The sequence below is a fragment of the Zootermopsis nevadensis genome, unplaced genomic scaffold (genome assembly GCF_977971745.1).
Source record: "Zootermopsis nevadensis isolate Lab colony 2312 unplaced genomic scaffold, Znev_1.0 Znev_ptg000022l, whole genome shotgun sequence".
NCBI classification, from domain to species: Eukaryota; Metazoa; Arthropoda; class Insecta; order Blattodea; family Termopsidae; genus Zootermopsis; species Zootermopsis nevadensis.
The window spans coordinates 20,874,140-20,889,996 of record NW_028259154.1 but is presented as its reverse complement, the minus strand read 5'-3'; the positions used below and the strand labels follow the sequence as shown (position 1 = coordinate 20,889,996).

General features: G+C 38.1%; 1 protein-coding gene across 4 annotated transcripts in view; it reads right to left on the bottom strand.

Annotated features, from left to right (window-relative positions):
- Positions 1-15,857, bottom strand: part of Gycalpha99B (guanylate cyclase 1 soluble subunit alpha 2) — a 332,598-nt gene that overhangs the window by 81,245 nt on the left and 235,496 nt on the right. For all 4 annotated transcript variants that reach the window (XM_022085005.2, XM_022085007.2, XM_022085006.2 and 1 more), the window contains one exon: positions 5,079-5,149. In XM_022085005.2, coding sequence (XP_021940697.1) covers positions 5,079-5,149 — 71 coding nt within the window. The remainder of the gene's footprint in view (positions 1-5,078; positions 5,150-15,857) is intronic.

Genomic DNA, 15,857 nt, shown 5'->3' with positions numbered 1-15,857 from the left:
TCCTCAAAGACTTCTACAAAACATCTGCATGACTTTTGAAACACTAAACAATAATTTTCATGGATCTAGAAAGTGTACATGCTAAGTGGGTCTCTTTGCAAAAATGCACCAATAAAGGAATAGTAAACTAATTACATGTTATTGACAAGACGAGTTAATGACAAGTCATTCAGTTGGTAAAGAAATTCTCCTCCTCTAATGTAGACAGAAGTTTCATTATCATGTTCGCAAGAGCCATGCCATCCAAGTAAACGAGACATGCGCAAACCGAACTGCTTTCAAAATACTTAATTTCCACCAGTTCTATATGACTGCGAGTTAATGCATGTCTTCTGTATTTCTGAACCACATCCAGTAGAAAAGTAAAAACCCAATAACTTGTTAGGAAACCACAAACAAAACTGCCGATACACAACTAACGATCCATAACACCAACGTCCATATAGACTCGTTTGCTTCGCGTTAAGAGTCAATGGAGGGTTCTTAACATCACGACAATGACCCTTGAGTCTCAATAACAACGACAAAGTTTTTGATGAATTGAATGATTATTAAATTCTCGTGGAGGACTCCATGGAATTAGTGTGATGTAAGCTGTTCTTTGGCAAGAGCACTCTACTCTATGACTACGTCGTTATTAATTCAAAGAGATATTCACATAAATTACAAGTTATGAAAGAACAAGACAGATTGGAGCATTTGCAGAAGAGGGATAGATCTACAATGTAAGAATTGTGGAGAAGCAGTGTCTAGCAATAAGCTCTAAGAATCCCCTAACTGAGCCTGTCTTTTGTGTAGGGATTACTTCTTTTGGACGGCGCTGAAGGATTTCCTCTTTAATGATCCCTAATACAAGCACGACTTATTAAAATAGACCAGGTTTAATGGAAGTGCCATTGCTGTTCTCTGACGCTCAGTGAATTTGCATGTTAAAACACATTCTTAAGGGGGACTGAGATTTGTAATGGTCTTTAACTACAAATGGCTGTGGTGGCTTACAAAAGAAAGGAATATTATTATGTATTTAGGCTTTATACTTAGGTCCTTTCTTCATGCGTTCTATCAGAAATTTGTGACCGTATATTACTACCTATTCTTTGGTAGAAGAGAGCAGCATTTGCCATATAAACCTACCATTGCGTGACATATGAAACTCTTTCTAAACCAGTGTTCCTCTAAATGCTAAAGTCCTTGATGCTAACCGTACGTAAAATGTAGTTTTTTCAAAGCAGCCTGACATCAACAGACTGGAATACAGCACTGCACAATATTAAACTGCAGGATAAAATAAGCATACAACACTATAAGCCTGATCCTTCTGCTGCAGGATTTCGGATTTCGCCTGAGGGCGTTCGTGGATGATTACATATTAGGAAGGCTATATAAAGGAAGCAGAGAAGGCAAGAGAGGCACTGCGAGTGCAGTGCTGTGAGGCTGTATATACCAGTCAACAACAAGGAACAGTTTTCGAAATTCGCTAAGGGCACTGTTTGGCCAAACAACAAACAAATCCTTCAAAATATGGCCAAGTCCAAATATCTGGAAAAGGCGTCATTCATTCATTCATTCATGAGAAATTCAAGAACAGATTTAATTCGGGAAATGCCTGCTATCATGCGGTTCAGAATATCTTTTTCTTCTCGTGTGCTGTCAAAGAACGTAAAGTTATAATACACAAAATTACAATTATTCTAGTATTACGGGTGTAAAACCTGGTCTGTCACTTTGCGAAAGAAAACAGACCGAAGAGGGATAAAGTGAATGGAGAATGGAGTAAAATACATAATAAGGAGGCCCACAATTTGCCCTTTCTCACACATTATTAACGTAATTATACCAAGCCGGATAACATGGGCAGGGCGTGTAGAGTGCATGGATGAGAAATAAGCAAAAAATTTAAAAAGTTACTGAAGGGACGATATCACTTGGAAGACATAGGCGTAGATGGGAGGATAACTTTAAAATGGATCTCAAGGAAACAGGACCTGGGTTGTGGACTGAATTAATCGGAATCAGGAAAGGAAACGGTGGCAGGCTGTTGTAAACAAGGTAATGAACCCTCGGGTTCGAGAAAATGCGAGGAATTTCTTGACTAGCTGAGCTTCTCAAGGACTGTTCCATGGCGTTAGAATTTGTTTCAGTTCCCAATGGCGTGAGAACATATTCAGAATAACACAAAAGCAAATTCAGGCACTGTAACGTATTTAAAAACAAATTAGGCTAGCCGCGGCCGGCATACTTTTACCGTGGACTAATGGTTAATGGTTTAAGAAGACGACGAGGCGAATTCATATGCGAGAAGAAGGCTTTCAACGCAATGGCATGCTACTTAGCCAACAAGAAGCTGAAATAGAAACAGGCAACATTAATTACAGTTTTCGGAGGCATAAGTAGTCCACTTTGCTACAAAAGACGCTAAAGGTAATATGATACTTAAAACGCTGTAATTCCGTTTATAAATATTAAAAATTTTGCCACACTCAAGGGCTTCTAACAGAATGACAAAGATGCTAACAGTATGGCCACGTTAAAATTTTTTAATTTCAGCGTGTTTGTTTTTCTCTTCCTGTGTCTTTCTGTTTTTACGGAAACAAAGATCTGGTTCTTCTTGTTTTTATACTTCTACTGCTGAAAATTTTTAAGTGCAAGGTAAGACTGAAGATGCATGACAAAGTATAATTATCGATTTTTCTTTCGTATATTTAACTCTCTGGTAGTTTCATTAAACGAAAATGTCACTATGGTTGAAAGAACACGAGTAGAACTCTGTAATACGATCTTTACGAGCTTAATATCCTTTATCCTTTCCCCCCGTGGACTATACACGCGAATGAATCATTCTTTATCTATTCCTCTGTGACAGAGAGTCAAACTACAAATGTATTGTGTCGATTAGCCACCAGTTTACTAACTGCTGCAATACATCAGCTGCTTCTAATACTTTTCGTACTATCTTACAACTCAGTTTTCACTGCTACAAAAGTTGTTATCGCCGATGGTAATTTTGCTTACGTTAGAAATGGATTCGCTTTTTAATCTGGTGCATAGGTTTCTTTGTTATTACGCACCACGCCACGAAAATTTACAACGGAGTGAAGTTAAAGCTCCACTCATTCTTAACCTCGACACTAGTGGAGGTGAATAACTTCAAGCTCTGGTTACTTTATCTCTGGCGAAAAGCCCCTGTAGTCCATTTAATAGGAGACTGGATGTTAAAACTTAGTACTGTCTATAGGATTTGAGACTTTCGCGGCGAGTACAATCAATAAAATCTTCTACGGCAATCAGCCGCGTTAACTGTTTACCGTAGTAAACCGACGTTTCTGGAACAAACTCTGTCCCCATCTTCAGGGTTCTGATGTGACTGGATCCTCGGAAGTAGCCCAGTCACATCAGAACCCTAAAGATGGGGACAGAGTTTGTTCACGAAACGTCGGTTTACTACGGTAACCAGTTAACGCGGCTGATTGCCCGAGAAGATTTTATTGTTAGTATTGTCTGTTACTCAGGGCAGTATGGATGAACGTTGTGGAGGGAAACATACAGGCCTTGTAAACAAATGTAAGGTTTTAATTTTGCGTAATATAGCGTTTTAGCTAATAACTTTTAATTGATAAATTTCTAGTCATAGACTTACCGCCATCTGACTTCCACATGATTCATATTGCCAAGGTAAAAGTTTTTTCTCCTGAGTAACAATTCTGATTAGTACATTCGAAGGAAAAATACGGACGACAGAAGTACACGATTTCCTCATCACGGTAATCCGCCTAAAATTCGAGGTGGATACTTTCCGTGTAAATATCCGCAGAATTATTGCTACACCAACCTCATCGTGTATTAGTAAATTATGAAACCTAACTTTACATAAGCTGTTCTAATCTCAAGTGTATGGATTCCTTCAGTGGGAAGTCAGATCAGAAGACCAAAGAACGGAGTTGCGCGTTGGTACTGAACTCCCCTGATGGGAATTTCTTGACAAATAATTTTATCATTTGAACTTGATCTTGATTGGATGAAAAGTTCAATTACTGAATCTGCAAACTTCCAGTTGAAGTAATTAAGTTACAGTTGCTCTATGCTATCCACGATCAAATAGAACATAAATTACATCTAGTAATTAACGAAACTAATAACCAGATTCCAAAAACGGAATTAATTTTTCTGAACTCTGCTCTCCATTAACAATGTAGCAATAGTAAGCGGCACAACTCGCAATTTAAATTTAAATTTTACAGGCACTGATTTCAGCTCTCTCATAGACTCGACTGTCAGTTTTTTTTTGTCAAAATATAGGCTGCCATGCAGCTCAAATACATTTTATTTTTGTGCAAACTACAGAACGGAAATAAGGCGTGTGTATTTTACTTACAATTCTAGTGAAAGGGGATATTCTTCTAAAATTTTATAAAACTAGGATAGTCGTACTGAGATACAACGATAACTATTGGACACAGAATGCGGCTGAAATTAATTTTTATTAATTACTCAACAAGGGAAATGATCTAGCTTCGTTATCTGTCTTTTTATATTTTTTAAAGTTTTACAATTATATTAGTGTTCCCTAGGTGGATTATTTGTTTTTGTTTATATTTCTTCATTTTTTGCTCTGTGTTAATATTGTTTCTATTTTGGGTTTGCCTGTACTTGGCAGTTATATTTAATACTGTTCATGTATAAGTTTAGTTAATCCGTTTGTGTAATATTATCCATTATTATTTCACTATTATTGTATATATTATCAGTGTTTGCCTGTTATTGGCTTCTTGCTGTTGGCAAACACGTAAATAAATTAATTGAATTGAATTGAATAACTTCTTGAGAGTTGCGTCCAAAAATCCCAAGAAATAAAACGCGAAGGGTTAACAGAAATAGAGAGAAACAATGAACGAAGGAAAGAAAATGATAAAAATTGGTAACATAATAGTTCCAACACGTAGGATGACTTCTTTGTGATGACCCCTCGTGCTCTCAGAGAAATGAATAAAGAGTTCTATGGGGCTACACATGTGCACACAGAAGCGGTATTCACTCTACAGTGTCGGTTTAATAGTCCATATAAAATATAAGGTACTCACAGAAATTCGTATCTGGAAGCTGCTTCAATCTTCTCGAAGAGAGATGTCAACGCCACGTCAAGAGCTTCGTTCTGAAAAATAAAAAAAAAGCATGACTTCTATCACATTCTCTGCATCGCAGTTTCCGTAGATAATGTGAAAATGTTGATACAAGCCCGAATAAATACGTAACTACTAGAAACTGGGGTTCACACATTCTAAAAATACGTTATTTGAGACTCTGCATACTTATTATCATTGATGTTCGAGTGTTGCAGATAAGAACCCGCTGTTTCGGAAATAATCACGCTGCACACAATCAAAATAACGTACATGAAAAAGGTTCAGCAAGGAATCAGTAAATCTCGCTTTATGAAGTTGCTGTTCCAACCCACTGCAGACGCCATCGTGTCTCGATTTGAGGACTAAAGAGAACTCGTAAGTCAAAACGGATTGTTTTCGAACAGACGTTCGAGGGCAGAACACGTATACAATTGTTTATTATGAGGAAATTATTTATTATTGCACAGTTAATGGGGAAGAACATATTGAAGGTGTTTGAAAACGAAGTGTCAAAGAAAATATTTGGACTTTGGAAAGAGGAAGATACAGGAGAGTGGAAAAAAAATACAAAATATGTCTATTATTTAGGAGCTTTATATCAGTCAGAATCAGATGGGTAGGAAATGCAGAACATTTGGGGAAAGATGAAAGAAATGTGTGTGAAATTTGGGTATGAAAACCAGAAAGGAATATACTAGGTTTTGATTGTATTAAAACAGATCTCAGAGAAACCGTGAGTGAAGGGATATAATGGTTTAAAGTAGACCAGGATAGGAGGATCAACTGGTGGGTTCTTGTAAACGTAGGGCACATATTAACAAATACTCAAAATTCACTCTGCACCGTAAAATCACTTTGCAATTCTTATACGTACTAAATGTAATCATAAGTGATTTCGTAATAGAATTACCACATGATAGATACAAATAAAAGAAATAAAAGATAAACATTTCAGTTTCATTAAAACGGATCAAACAGCAAACGGAATCTCTTCCATTAGTGTATTATAATATAATGTTCCTCGTGTCACTGGATGCTATTCTGCATACAGAGACTTGTATTTGATTCCATTAAACTGTGTCTTGTTTCGTATATCTGATTGCACAAACTGTGTACAATGCATAGATTGGAGCCAGAATCGTCCTGTTTGAACAATAATTGAACCATCTGTTATTTAGGAATATCCCACGCTTGCGCATTTGTAAGCCTATAATTCTAATTGGAACAGAAGCTACTAAAATGCAATATGCATTTGTTTGTATTTGTCCAAAACAACTACAAACGGTTTCACACAGAGAACAAAATCAAAAACAAATATACTCTTGATCTGAAATTCAGTGGCAATTAATTTGCATTACATTATGTCCAAAGCGTCATTCCAGACTAACTTTCTGTAGGCCATTTTCTTCTGTCTATCAGGAAACGTTACTAGTATCATCATTAGTATATTTTAAGATGGCTGTCTTCGCAGTCACCACCGTAAAACTTCAAAACCTAATCAGTATATTTGATACCCTAGTAATTTTGAAGCAACTGACATACTTGGTATAAATACATCCCACTATACCACCTCTCACCGGTATTTTTTTTAAAATTTCTACTACCTAAAATACCAAACGTCTGTGCACATTTATGATGTCAGAGTGGGAATTAACGTACTGCTCTGGATGGCGTGAGGTAAAAACCAGTAACTTTTAAACGCGTATACGCCTTACACATAGCAATTTACGTACGATAAACTTAAAAAAAGTACTTAGTTCTTTAAATGTGTATTTTTGTATAAATGACATTCTTACGGGGAACATTAATCGGAATTATATAATTTAATATTTTAGAATGTAAAATTAATAGTTTAAATTGTTAATTTTCTAGGCTTTATCTATTTGCTTTCTTTCTTACAATTTTGTTCGCTGAAGATTTAGGTGTCCGCCACATTTCTTTACTTTAACGACTTACGATGCTTCTAAAAATCTCCAAATTCTCTTGGTTTCGAGTTCTTCCTGTGTCTGATTATGTAATTGGAGTGCTTCAAGCCATCTGCATGTTGCAGGCAATAGAAGCCAAGTGTCGAGTGGATTCTGAACACATAAACAATTGCCTGCCGCAACATTACAGAAGCATCTTATTTGGGGCCGTACTTCGTACTCGAAGTATATGAACTCGCGTTGAAACGAGACACAATATCTGGTTTTGCAAACATACGAGTGAAGAGAAATTAACACAACCTACTTTAAATTTCAGAAAGTGCCAATGTCTTCAAAAGTACATGAACTTTGCATTATAAAAGTTTAGCTGACGAATGTAGGCACGGTAATAGCCTACATGTGAAGTGGATTTAAAGTCGTTCAAAGTATATGTGGAATAGCGACTTTCTGACAAAACTGTGATCAGCTACATGAAGTACAGTCCTTGAGAAGCTAGCAGTCGCTCAGATAGTCGAGAATTCCCCGTCTTTCACAGAACTCGACAGACGAGTAGCGTCTTTGTGTCTCATTTTTTTGGAATTTCTTGTTAACTTCTCCTCATTCTTCTTTACAGTTACTTTGTGTATCATAACTTATTTCCCTTTTATTATGTTTCTTCTTCACCTTATTACTCGTATTTATCTTCGTATGTGATAAGTATCGTCATTATTGTCAATCTAACTTTGTTACTTTTCTCCATCTCGTTCTTCCCAATCTTCTTGTCTCCTTACCCCTCTCATTCTGCTTCTTATTCCTTCTCATGTCTCACATATTTTCTTTACCTGACCAACTTTCCACTTCTATTCGTGCCTTAAAAATATAGCCTACAAGCAACGTTTGGGGCTGTTTCCATGAGATCTGTTAACTCAAAAAGGTTTTAACCTTATTTGTGACTTTATTTAGAAACTATTTCCCTTATTCATTAACTACTCCATTACCTCTCATAAGATCGCATTAAAATTCTTAACATCACGTCGTCCTGTAATTCGTATATGGGAAATTATTAACAGAAAATTACTTATACTAATATTGGTAGAGATACTTTCCACAAAGGGAATTACAGGTATTTCAGAACGGGTAATACGTGGATAGTTTTAATCCCGCTTCTGCGGGCCAGACATGTTAAGAGGATTTGGTCCACGAGTGTCCTCTCAACAAGTTTAATTAAAAAATTCGCTCAACCTTGCCACGGCAAGTACATCACGATGTAACATGTATAGGAACATGCTCTAATTAAGTGAGTTACTGCTGTATGGAAACTTTAATCTTTACTGGATACAGAATACTGTTCATGTGCCAGCAGCGACCAAGCGTACGTAAAGTACATTTCTGTAAGAATGTTCCGGACACCAAGGTACGGAAAAGCTTTCAACATATTTCGCATGGAACACGGAGGAAAGTCGTAAGGTCAGACATGCAAAAAAAGCCCCCCCTCCATTATCATTTTATATTAGTGACATTGAGATGGTAAAGTTGCGTCATATTGTGATATAATAAATATATATTGTTTAAATCTTGTCCGTCTAATCACAATAAATATTATAAATATATATTAGTGACATTTTTAAATGCATCATACTACTATGAATAATTTACACTAATACTGAGTCATGCTATGTAACGTCGCCCTGATGACGGAGGCAGTATGACCTCCGAAACGTTGGTAAACATCGACCAGACTACACAGCGCAACAACCCAGAAGACAGAAATCTTCATACTCATCGCCCTGATGACGGAGGCAGTATGACCTCTGTAACGTTGGTAAACATCGACCAGACTACACAGCACAACAACCCAGAAGACAGAAATCTTCATCGCCCTGATGACGGAGGCAGTATGACCTCTGAAACGTTGGTTATCATCGACCAGACTACACAGCGCAAGAACCCAGAAGACAGAAATCTTCATATTCACCGCTGTGAAAACTTCAAATCTTACAGAGTTGTACAAATTCCAGACCTCAGCACTCGACTGATCTGAGTGGGTCAGCTTTGCTCTTCTACCGAATTTATTCCTACTGTAAGCAGAGATTGGGAGCCACTGATGATGCTGGATGCGCTCCAGAAACGGTCTACACGAAGTGTTGAAAGAGGAAGCATTCCTGCTTTAACGTCAATCGGGGTCATCCAGCTCTTCGCTGACTCAGCTGCCTCCACATACAGCGTGTCCACAAAAAAAACAAAAAAAACAAAAAAAACATACATACTGAATACGCACTGTTAAGTAAAGGCGGGGATCGAACTAAATCGGGTTAAATCTGAAGAGCAACTTTTAATATCGACTCTCCAACACGGAATGGCGTTAAATCATTTCATTAGCCGGCGATGAAACACGCGGACAGTTGGTCAGAAACGACCTCTTCATTATCGGTGCATTTGTTATTTATGTAAAGTTCATCCAATATACGAGAATAAACAAACATAATGAACGTATGTCATCATTATTGTTACGTAATATAATTTATTGAAGTTTTCTGGCTCCATGGGAGAAGGAAACATCCGACCCACCTCCCCCTTTATCACATCCTCTTCCTCTCGTTTATGCCCGACAGGTTTCCACCGTTCCAGCTATCCTGAGCACTCAGTCCCACCTCACCAGAAAGTGATAGGCTCTTTAACGCCATTTTGTGTCTCACTTCCCACTAGCTATCGCGTGACGATCATGTGGAGCAGTTTCTACCGACATCTGGACCTGTAATAAATAACAGCACGGCTCCACTGGGTAGGTCACTTTGCCTTGGAAATTGAGACCGTAAGGACGTTCAAAACGTTGAGGATACAGGCTTCATACACCATCAAAAACAGAGTCCACATGAGCAACGTTCAAGCCTTTATCTACTACCTTTTTTATTTGTTCTAATATTTTAAATGCAACAAACCTAAATACTAAAAGCTGTGTTGCGCAATCATTTTGATAGAAATTTAACATGTCAGTAAATACATTATAGTTATCAGTAGAAAGGACAGTGAGAAATATAGGCATATGAGAACATCACATTAGATTAGAACTGTGTGGTGTGAAATTAATGCATTATTCATACAACAAAATAGCTCTAGAACATACAAATTACCTGTTAAATAATATAAAGCAAAACCATTTATGAGCGGTCGGTTGGTGTCGTGGCGTTATCCCGCCAAAGCAAATAAAGCCACGGAATATTCATAGCCATTTCGCACTTGAGTGGGTGTGTGAGGCCACCTGGTACTTTATGTGTCACATAATCCGGGATCCGTTCCAGCATTACCGTGGTTTTATTTCCACAAATCTACGGATACATCCGTGGTGTTCGCAACTGCAATACGAAGCAAGGATCGGCGTTAGGTCCTTGTGCAAAAGTAGGATCGTGTCATGCTTGTGCGATATCGCAGTCTAGAGACGAACTAAATATATTGGGAATTGACATAGCATGCATTGGTGCTGTGTTAACCCGCTCAATATTATTCCTTTATTTTATTTTATTCTTATATTCCATCTTTTTATCTTACTTCACCTTTTGTTTCCTTTCTTCTCTCGTATTTACCTCTTATTTTTCCCCCTTTCCATGTTAGACTTCTTCTCGTCTTCTTTCCTTTCTAGTCATTTCATCATTTCTTCCTTCTCTTTTCGCGTCTACTTCATTCCATCTTTTCCGACCTCTCATTACATCCGTCCATACTTTTTAGACGTATTCCTTCATTTAATTTTTTTTTCAATTTCATTCTTCATATTTTTTCCTCGATTCCTTTATCACTTCCTCATTTCTCAATTTTCGCTTTAATATATAAAAAGGCGTACATACCCTTCTCTATTTGCACGTGTGTATACTGACAAAGATATGGCAACTTTCACTTCCCAGCACCCACATGGAACTGCTAGAAAAGGGAAGCAGATTTTACTGTTATATGGAGCAATATTTGACTCGCATCGGGAAACCTGTACAGTTGGCCGGTGTCATACAGTCCCAAGTAGGAGCCGGTCGGACAGCAGTTTCTTTCGACTTTATTTCTGAAAGAAGTGTATTTATATATATAAACCTTTGTGAGAGTATGTCTTTCACAATCTATCTCTGTGCCTTCCTTATCTTATTCCGTCTCTTTCCGTCTTTCTTCCTACTTTAATCTTCCATTCTTATCATCCTTTAGCAAAACGGATACCCTACACTTTCGCTCTGCAAAACAAATTGTGAACTCTACAATGTCAGGTCTCAAAGCTAATTCGATTGCTGAAGGAACGGAAACAGACAATCCCCTTGCAGCGTAGCAAACAGTAACACGAAATGCGTGCGTGTCAAAGCTTTATTAACAGCACTGACGGTAAGTATTTAGAGCAGATATCTTCACGCGGATGAAGCAATAATATTATTATTCAAAATGCGGCTTAATGGATACATCCGATTATATTACAACAGCTACAGAACTTAATTATTCGTTTATTTTTATAATGTGTTAAAATTAGTAAGCTATTTTCCATTTCATACTGTTCAGCTAAGAAATGGTCGTTAGTAGACAGAGGAACCAAAAAGTTACTGTACAATGTCGCGAGCCATAAGAATACGAGGTGCGATCGAAAGGTTTCCAGACTGCGCGTATAAAAATCCGTACACTTATCTCAGGTATTAAATTCATCCATCACCCTCGAAGTAGTTCCCCTGGGAGTGAACACGACGATCCCAGCCCCGCTGCCAAGCCTGGAAGTATCCCTGGAAATCTTTCTTTGTCAGCCTGTCAAGCATCATCTGCGATTCTGCCTGAATCTCTTCTATCGTCTCAAATCTCCTTCCCTTTAGCTGAATTTTCATCTTTGGGAAGAGGAAGAAGTCACACGGAGCTTAGAAAGGAAGTTGGGTTCGGTTCTTGCAAGATCTTTGAGCTCCTGACAAACGAGAAGTCGATTCTGCTTCTGGTCCTCAGACAGGATGCGTCGCATGTGGAGTTCTTCCTTTAGAAGCAGCTGACAGGTCCCATAGCCTATCCAAACAATGTCGCACAAGTCGTTGATGGTACGACGTCGATCTTCGTGAATGGCCTGCCGAATCTTCGTAACATTTTCGGGCGTTGTGCTCGAAGATGGTCGTCCAGAACGCTCGTCATCATCGACAGAGGTTCGGCCATTTTTAAAACGTGAATGCCACACAAAAGTTTGTGGACGACCCATTGCGAACTCCCCAAATGCTTGCTTTAGCATTTCATAGGTTTCCGTAGCCGTTTTGGCGAGTCTTTGGCAAAATTTGATGCAAACGTCATTCCGAAATCGCAGGAGGGTCGGTGTAATGCACTACCAAAACGCCCGTAATTAAGAAACAAATGCTAATTCGATGATGCCGGCTGGCACACTGATTCACTATGAATGTAGGCCGCACCCCCTAGCGGCAGAAGATCGTACTACATCCGGTTCGCCCTCTATTGACACAGTCTTGAAACTTTCCGATCGCATCTCGTACAGCGCCTAACATTCATTTCAGTACAAATTTTTCCCTGCTCTGTCTCATTTATTTAAATTTCCGGTTTCATGATGTTGCACATTAATTACCCGGCAGGTTTTGTGTGCATTGTTTGAATTACACGTCTAGAATAAATATATGCTTGTAGAAGGACAATACCTCAATAAAATTTCTCAATATACAGTGAGTAACACGATTTATTGACATGTTATAAAATACGGAACAAATTTGAACCGGCAGGAATAAAATAGGTAGGGTTTATTGATTCTCGACATACATCCAAGAGAAACGTTTATGAAAAAAACATGTTAGTTTATCTGTTTAACCGTGGAATTTAAACGTAAGATCATGTCATGACTGTCTCCTTCGGAACCCGTACCTATTCATGAACATATTTCCATTCCATTAAGTGTCTTATAACTGTGAAGTTCAAATAACGTCATTAAATACTTTAGAAGAAATAAAAAACGCCTGTTAGGACAGTAAAATATCTTTATGGTCCTAAGAACAACATATGCCATTCTTTTACTCACATGACAGCATGCAGTTGGTAGGAACATCACTTATGTTACAATGCAGGACGGACTCTCCCATGGGGAATCTGCCATTATGTCTGCCTTTAATTTGGGCACGAGGGAGACTAGTAAGGCCTTCCCTCCAAGCACGAATATCAAAGTAGTTACGAGGAATACTTGCTGCAAGGCGGTATATGTGACATACAGCGCCGGGGAAAATGTTAGCTGAAAGAATGTATTTTCCATCGTGTCTACACTGCAGTTGCAACTTTGGCTGTGATTATGGTTATATTCATGTTGATTACGTGATCGACCTGGTGTTTAAAGTACTTCGTATTATAACATTAAAGCATCAGAAATTCTTCGAAATAGTGTCATAAAGCATTCTCGCTTTTCCCGTGATTTCCGACTGGGTCCGGGAAGCTAATTCATAAAATTTAATGAAAACGACTTACAATTTAGAAGTTTTCAAATGCCGTCTTCTATCTACGAAGTTAAATGTGGAAATGGTTGGAATAACGACTGAATGAAATGATGACAATGTTTGGACATAAGAAGGGGGAGTAATAAATGAATAGTGGAATTCACATAACGCGGAGCAATTTCAATATTTAGATGATCAAATCGAGGGGGGTTAGATAGACAGAACACTTAGCACGCACGGAGGCAGATTGAAAGCGCTTAAAAAAATAATTTAGTAGTCGGAAAGGTCAGGGGGAAGTAGCCTCATAGAAGAATTAGACGGGAAAGAAATTAAAAATTAAATAAACGGCATACAATATTGTGAAATAAATTTAACTGGCTCAGGAGACGGTTCCGTAGTGGGCTTTTGATAACACGATAATTATATTTCGGGATTCATAAAACGTAATTTCATGAGTAGATGGTAACCATTTACGAGACTGCAAGGCGTCAGAACCCAGAAGATCAAACTCTACGTCTTCACAGCCGGTCCCACACAAGCATTTTGTATCTGTATTAGTCTGTCGAATTTCTTTCTGCCCTTCATCATGTGGATTTATAATTTTAAGCTATCTTCAATAATTTGTCTTCTCTTATTCAGTACATACGCCATTTACATCGTTTGCTACATGCACATTATTTTACGTACTTCGACGCAAATGGTGACGCACTATTTTAAAATAATCCACGACTGTTCCTCCCACATTCTTCTCTATTTCACATTCACCATCATTCAGCCATTAAATGCTTAATGACTTCAGTGACAGACTATCAGTAAGTTAACCAGTACAAAATCTTAAACAGGTTTGGGTACTTTGTAACCCAACTAAATAATAAGTTAACGATTGGGTTAAAAGTAAAGTAAAGTTTGTCCCACTATACGCCATGTAGGCGTTTGGGGTGAGTGGAGGTACAGCTTCTCTCTTCCTTGACCTCGGCATTAGATGGGGGTGAGTGGTCAGCATCACGCCCCGGCCGGCTTTACCCCCGGGAAAGGACCCCGGTACCCATTGTAGAGGAGGCTGGGTGGGCCCCAGAGCCGGTCTGGACGCAGAGGCTAGAGGAAAAATCCTCTGCCCCCGTCGGGGATCGAACCCCGGCCGTCCAGCCCGTAGCTAGTCACTATACTGAGCTATCCCGGCTCATAACGATTGGGTTAATAAATATAAAAAAAGAAACATGAGACGAAAATCTTACACAAGCTAAAGTGAGACTTTATTAATCACAGTTATATGTTCCAGCAGAGATTCGAGAGGCAGTGTTGTTATTCCCAATGCTAGGAATTTCTAGTTAGTAAGAGCATTTGTATGAAACGTAATTATTCCAACGCGCCGGTTCTCACTTCGCCCCATTGTCATGATGAAAAAGTGAAACTGACACTCAGCATGGACAGCGTCTATTCCCAGATCTGGGCCTGAATATAACGGTACTTCTCCTGGGACCAGAATGCGTTCTTAGTTAACACAATGGTGTACGAATCTCATCTTGTCATTTGGAATTAATTTGCATCACAATGAGTTGAAACTGCAAAGTGAAGAGTATGCCATCTATTGTTATTATCGCATGTGGCTTGATCATTAGAATTTGGCTACAGCGAACTGAGATCTGGTCAATATAAATTTACATTCCAATAAAATGTCAAAAAAAGAGATGACGTTTTAATTTGATATTAATGTCAGTTACGTTGGTGACATTTGACATTCTGTAGACTTACAATTTTAGGTGATCCATAAATCTGCACCCTTATTACTCTCGTTTACAAGAGGAAATATTATTCACACGTGGTTATTTTATCATTCCATCTATGCTTAGGTCTCCCGATTGCTATCATTCCTTTAACGTAATGCGAGTACAATTGTTTATGCCTTTATCTCTCTTCAATGGTCTATATGGCGTCTTCGTGGTATTTAGTTTTGTGTATTAGACACAGCATAAAATTTGGTTTAAGTACACACCTTGAAGTTCTTTATTATCTAATCTCCTGCTTATATTAATTACTCGTTTCTAGGCCCTAATATGTTTCTTGCAGATCGTTTTAAAATATACATTTAAAACATTTGTGTGGAAAATTTAATGACAAGTTTATCTATCAGAAACTCCTCTTAAGAATGACTTGACCCATAGATTTATTAATGCTAATTCATTTTAATAATTCACTATAAATCATTTGCCTCACTCTCTAATCTGTCGAAACAACCATGCAGCATTCAAGCGTTTGTGTTTCATATGAAATCCACGAGTTTCCTGGTCTTGAGCACATACGGCAGACAAAGATAATTTATAGCCACTCGTAAATAAAACACATAAATATCGGGTGGAGGGAAAACTAATTTATATACAATGTAACCAATAGTTTAAGTGTCGTGCAAGAAGTAT